The sequence below is a fragment of the Aulonocara sp. 'chitande type north' Nkhata Bay genome, linkage group LG10 (genome assembly GCF_057382095.1).
Source record: "Aulonocara sp. 'chitande type north' Nkhata Bay isolate Kocher_YH1m ecotype deep benthic linkage group LG10, A_spYH_male_GT1.1, whole genome shotgun sequence".
NCBI lineage: Eukaryota > Metazoa > Chordata > Actinopteri > Cichliformes > Cichlidae > Aulonocara > Aulonocara sp. 'chitande type north' Nkhata Bay.
In genome coordinates this window covers 10,371,976-10,378,576 of record NC_141353.1, presented here as the reverse complement: position 1 = coordinate 10,378,576, position 6,601 = coordinate 10,371,976, and the positions used below count along the sequence as shown (strand labels likewise).

At 41.0% G+C, this 6,601-nt stretch overlaps 1 protein-coding gene across 1 annotated transcript; it reads left to right on the top strand.

The window, feature by feature from the left end:
* The first annotated feature begins 566 nt into the window (after positions 1-566).
* Positions 567-3,926, top strand: taf9 (TAF9 RNA polymerase II, TATA box binding protein (TBP)-associated factor). The gene is made up of 7 exons (XM_086308168.1): positions 567-674; positions 1,312-1,393; positions 1,544-1,680; positions 1,866-2,000; positions 2,078-2,159; positions 2,252-2,365; positions 2,601-3,926. The coding sequence occupies exons 1-7, from the start codon at positions 639-641 to the stop codon at positions 2,756-2,758; spliced, it is 744 nt and encodes a 247-aa protein (XP_086164294.1). The 5' UTR covers positions 567-638; the 3' UTR covers positions 2,759-3,926.
* The last annotated feature ends 2,675 nt before the right edge of the window (positions 3,927-6,601 follow it).

Sequence of the window (6,601 nt, the reverse complement as noted above, 5' to 3'; positions counted from 1 at the left end):
ATCCTTGTTCCCACACACCTGAATCAAATGAATGGCTTGTTATCAGGCCTTTGCCAAACATGATGGCATGCTGAAGAGGTAATCAAACCATTTGATTCAGCTGTGTTGGAGTAGGGATGCATCTAAAAGCTGCAGGATAGTAGCTCTCGAGGACCGGGATTGGGCAGCCCTGGTTTAAACCATGAATATTTAGAGGTAGAACTTTGTCATATTTAAAAGACATAAAGTAGAAAAAACATCAGTTTAAATCAATGATAAACTTATCTCGTGATGTAAGCAAAATGATTAAAACGGGAATAAGAGACAAATCAAAAACCTAGATTTGCTCAACTTTAATGACTTACTTTTATTGTACTTTGAAGTTTATTAAAACGTGTTATTATGTGTTTCGTATTACTTATCTTGTTTTGTTAATTAAATTTGTCTACATAATACGAGACATCAGGTGTTAGTTGTAAAAGAAATTAATAAAATCTTGATTTTTCTGATTTATAAATTTGAGGTTTATTTTGAAAGCTTTTAACTCGGAGCAGTTGCAGTTCCTGTGTTTTCTTTCATTTCCGGATTCGGTCAATGGCTCAGCTGTGAACGGAAACAGTAGAAGAAGAGGAAGCAAAGGCGCAGCGAGGGAAGTTAAAATGTCTGCTCCGAAAACAATCCCGAAAGATGCTCAGGTCAGAAACGAGTTTTTTCATTTATATTGTACAGTTTGAGTCGAGCTTTTTGCTTTGCTCGATAATCTTTAATGCATCCGCGTTGCTCGTTAGCTAGACTGGCCTGTCTTAGCTAGCGACACTGCAACTCAAAGCAATAGCGGCTAACATGCTAGCCTAGCTGCGAGCCTGTCGGTGTTTTGGTGCAAATTTGGTTCACATTGGGGAGTTTCTTCTCCCGTTTATTGTCTGATGGTGAACTTTGTTGCTGGATTTGTGTTGATTAATTGGTGACCCTTTGCAGTTGTGCAACATGATAGCCTGCTTAGCTTAGCAACGTTGCCGTTCAAAACAATAGCAGCCGCACTCTAGCCTAGCCTTTAGTCGCGAGCTGTTGGTGCTTTGGTGAAGCCGTTTGTCACCCTATGGTGTGTTTGTAAATACCCTGGTTTGGTGCACCCTGCGAGACAAGGCCGGACGCTGTACCTCGCTCCAGCACCACGTTTCCGGGATAATTTATTTATCCAGCTTCTTTTATCCTGACAGTTTTCCAGAGAGTAAAAATGGGAGATGCAGTAAAAATCTGCGGGAAAAGTAAAATTGAGAGCATGTTTGAGTTTGTTGCACTGAGATTTTAAGTTATTCGTTTCCTCTGTAGGTGATGATCCAGATCCTGAAGGACATGGGAATCACAGAGTATGAGCCCAGAGTCATCAACCAGATGCTGGAGTTCACCTACAGTAAGTTATTTCTGTTTCAGAGCCAATGGGAACAATGCTCTGATATCCCGACTGAATATTTCTGACACTCTCGGACAAAGAAGGATTATTCTGAACTGCGAATCATGCAGGAGCTGTTCTGAACAACTCAGTTGTTGTTTGTGTCCACAGGATACGTGACCACCATCATCGAAGATGCCAAAACCTACGCCTCACACGCCAACAAGTCCAACGTGGACGCCGACGACATCAGACTGGCCATCCAGTGCCGCATGGATCAGTCGTTCACCTCACCTCCGCCACGAGATGTAAGTCTTCACAGATGGGCGTAACGTTCGCTTCTTGATTCGTTCGTCAGGGGTCTAGAATGTCAGTGAGGAAAATGGAGACTGCAGATTCTATTCTGATCATTAAGACCGTCACTCTACAGGAACCAGCTGACTGTAGCGACAGGGCTGATCTGATAGCTGCTTCACCCTCTCTGTGTTTCCAGTTCCTGTTGGAGGTTGCCAGGCAGAAGAACCAGACCCCCCTCCCTCTCATCAAGCCCTACACCGGCCCCCGGCTGCCCCCAGACCGCTACTGTCTGACCGCCCCCAACTACAGACTGAAGTCCATACAGAAGAAGGTGAGACACAACCTCTCGTGGTCATCCTCAGCTTTCACGTTGTCTTTGTTTGTGGTTACCAACAGTTTATTTTCCAGGTGTCGTCGTCTGCCAACAGGATATCGGTGCCTCGCCTCAGTGTCGGCGCCGTCACCAGCAGGCCGACCACGCCCACGCTCGGTGAGTTTCAGCTTTATCATTATGTGATTTATAAATCCAAGTATTAAAGTACGATTCTGGATGCTGAAAGCGTAGCGCCATTTCCTCCTCAGGGACGCCGTCTGTGCAGTCGGTCACCACTAAAGTCGGGACTCCAGTGTCTTTGACGGGTCAGAGGTTCACTGTGCAGATCCCGCCGCCCTCTCAGACGACCACCACCAAACCCAGTAAGAACAGAGCCGTTTTATTTTTTGCTTCATGCTTTGATGGAACAAGAGTCAGACGTATGAATACCTGTGAAAAACACTTTAATGTGGAAGAAACTGTTAAAAAGTTCTCCACCAACTCCTGAACACACGGACAAAAATCTGTCCAGAGAAACATTTTAATGGCCAAACAGAATCATGTTTAAATGAACAGTTTACTTCTATAAAAACCTTGATGCTCGCTCTGTCCCCATAGCAACGCCATCCACACCCGCTGTCTCCAACGTCCTCATCAACCCATCTCTGATTGGCTCCAAGAACATCCTCATTACGACCAACATGGTGTCACAGAACTCCGGCGGAGAGTCGCTGAAGAGGAAGCATGAAGACGACGACGACTACGACGCTTTATGACGCTGAATGCGATGCCGCCATTGCCACTTTTGTACTGACCTATAAAAAATAATCTCAGTAGAGACTGTAGGAGGCTCCTGACAGTTTGTTTGAGAGGAACACGACGCCTGCTCACAGCGGGACTGAAGCTGGACGGTGGGTTCAAAGCTGCAGGGCGAAGGAAAAGTGAAGTGATTCTCAATAAAATGAATAAAAGATGTGATCACGTCTGTTTGTTGGAACCCAAAATTTACATTTAGAACAAGAAGAGTTTTTAACTTATATATCTGAAGGTTTCACTTTTGAGTCCTGTAGTGAAAAATGTTCACTTCTGAAAAAAAAATCCCTAAAACATTTAAGTCAAACATTTGTGGGTTTTTTTTTTTTTTTTTTTTTATGAAATTGATGAAAACCAATAATTCCACTAATATCCAACAGTGAGTCACTCCTCATAGATTCACATGTTAAAACTTTACAGCAGAAATAATTATGTTTACAGACGTATACACAAACTGATAATTTGATCCTGAACAACTGTACATCAAAGTGGTGATACTCTTTTTTTTTTTTTTTTTTTTTTAAATATAATACATTTCTTTATATTGTGGTGTAAGTACTTTTTGGTAACGGCATCTGGATGTTTGACAGTATCAGATTAAGAAGGATGGAGGGATCCTTCACTGTGACACAGACACAGTTTTGTGGTTTAATGAGAAACTGCATGTTAAAATAGACTGCATACAATTATATAGTTCTGAAAATGGTTACTTTAGTCAGAAAACATGAGTACACATGTTTAAAAAGCCTTTAAAGGCTCGACCTGAACTATTTTACTCCCCCCTTGATTTATAAAAATGTAATAAAGAGACCACATTGGGGGGGTTTGTGTTTTCTTACTGGTGTGGAGTTCCACAGGGCTCTATCATGGGCCCTCTACTTTTTGTTCAAACATTGTAGTTGTGACTTTCGTTGTGTTGCTTTAGTTTTTATTGGGTCCTGGATGATATGTTTTAAGATGTATACGGGGGAAATGCAGTAATTCAGTTTGCCATGGACTATTCTGCTTTAATGTATTCTGATGAAAATATGTTTTATCAGGGAAAAAAATGATCTTCACCCAGTTCAAGTCACCTTTAGCATAATTTAGCCTTGGAAGAGACACTGAACATTAAAATAATTGAGACTTCTCTCCTGTCAGACCTTATATGCTGGTTTATTTTTTTTTTTCTTTAAGAGCATGAACGTAAAGTGCAGATTTTCACATGGAAACTTTAGCGCTCGGCTGGATTTTGTTTTTCATGTCGGGGTATTTTAAATGCATTTATCTGACCAGTAATATTGCTGATGTGGTATCAGACTAGTTTGGATGTTACTGAGCACCAGGGATGGGAATAACGGCGTTACTTTTTTCAGTAACGAGTAACTAACTAATTACTATTTCTATCGTTACAACGGCGTTACCGTCATGTTACTATTTTTCAACAAACAGACGGTTGAAGCTGTCTTCAGCTTACCGCATCTTATATCAGTTGCACGGAAGTAGCTGTCCATGGCTGTATCCCAATTCAGGGTCTGCAGCCTTAACAGTCCACAAGGGCCGCGTACTTAAAGACCGCTAAGGCCGGAAGTGCGAGGCTTGTGAAATGGGGCGGTCTAGCAACCATGATACTAACAGCTGGAAACGTGTCATACAGCTTTGTTTGACAGAGATGAAGGAGAAAATCTTGTGTTCATTTGTTTGTTTCTACATGAGCTTTGATCATTCTCTGATTAAGCTCAGCTATTGAACGGCGTATATTTTAAAGTAAAGGCTTTAAAACCAAGTTAGTACAAACGTCACTAATGTCACATGACTTTGCCGACATGTGGCCAACAGTAATGTTTTAATGTTCTTCGTTATTAAACATTTGCACATAAATAAGTGACATAATATTCAGTACTTAAAGTTCACTCTTCGGCTGCCCCTCATCCGCCTTTTTTTTCGGCAAAATTATCCACACGCACCGCCGCGCTATGCATTCTGGGATATGTTGGGCCACTAAGTCTACACCACCACATCCTTAAAATTCAGGGAAATGAAGGACGCATGTGAGGGCCGCATTTCGAGCAGCCTTCGAATTGGGACAGCCTTCGGCGCGCCGCTGTGACATAATCGGCCTTAAAATGCGGCCTTTAAGGCTGCAGACCCTGAATTGAGATACAGCCTTCAAGACATGTTGAGGAGGCCATTTAGCCATTTCAATCAGCTGTGTTGGATCAAGGACACATCCAAAACCTGCAGGACATTGGCCTTCGAGGCCTGGAGTTCGAGACCTGTGTATTAGAGCATAAGAACAAACTTAAACCTCCCATTATCCTTATTGTATTGTATTTAGTTAGCACAAGTTGGGAATGTTTTATTTAAACATCATTTATTTGGACTTTATACAGCCTATGTAAGTAGGCCGGGCGCTACAACTTCAAGCAGGTGTGCGCGCTCCCGCGGGCGGCAATCACGATCACTTTCTGGCACAACACCTGGAGCTCAGGGAGTCATGATAAACAATATATACGCGTGTTTTTCCTCAATAGTTTCATGTTTACTGTCTAAGGACAGCGCAGCGAGCACGCTCTGCTTATGAGCAAGAAATAAAAAAACAAAACATAAAACAGCCCGTTTGTGTTGGTGGAAAAATGTAACATGTCATGTCGACCAATCAAAAAATGATTTGGCAACATGACGTTTGGTTGTTTAGGAAGAGAGAGAGCGAGTTTTGAGATGTGAGAGATTTGTGACGTTTAGCGTGTTTGCAGTGTGTAGTTAATGTGTTGTGTTGTGTAGTTAGTGTGTAGTGTTGTGGATAGTTTTGTGTTGTGTGTCAGAACATTGAGGCGACTGCTGTCTCCAGGTAGAAACAGGAGTGTCACACCTGCTGCTGTCAGACCTGCAGGTATCAGGCTGTGATGTTTCCTTTATAGTGGACAGAAATGTTTGGAGTGGCACAAATAATTTGTGGCATCTTATTGAAGAACAGCTGATTGTTCTGTAAATAGAAATAAATATAAAAATATAAATTGTGTAAATAGTTTGAAAAGATTATTTTTTAAAAAAAAGGGTCAAAGGTAAATGGCTGCAAATAACTTTTTTGTTTGCAAAACTTGTGCGTATGATTTTACACATGGAGACACAAATATAAACTGACAATTTATATTTGCATTTAAAGTTATGAAATATGATCAATAAACATGTTTGTGGTTGTTACAGTAAAAAATATCACTTTCTACCCAGATTTTATGTTTTTTGTCTGATTTTAGATCAATTGTGTTAATACAGTCTGTCAAAATGAAAACAACTGTAAATTCAGACACGTGAGGCTGTGCTGAAAAGAACGAGACCAAACAAGGCAAATAAATAGTTTTTAAGGGAAAATGTGGAGGAAACATCAGATTATATCCTGGACCCCAGAGGGTCAAACATTTTTTTTAAGTAACGCAATAGTTAGTTTTCAAGTAATTAATTACTTTTAGAATCTTGTAAATCATTCACTAACAGTTACTAGTTACTACTTCAAAAAAGTAACTATAATTAATTACTTTTTCAAAGTAACTTGCCCAACACTGCTGAGCATGCGCCTTGAGGCGACTGTTGGCTGGATTAGTTTCCCCGGTCTGAATGTTCGCTTAAATGGCCCTCGAGATAAAACCAGTGTTCGGTCTTCATAAACCCATCATGGTTTTTTCTTCACAGTAAAGCCTGATGCTGACCAAGTGTTTTTTGTAGTTCCTGTCATCTCTACAGAAAAAAATAATAAATTCACATTTTAACCCAAGAATGTCATAAATTGTTCCAAACACACTTCCGAGAATGTAACTGCAGCCTGTTTT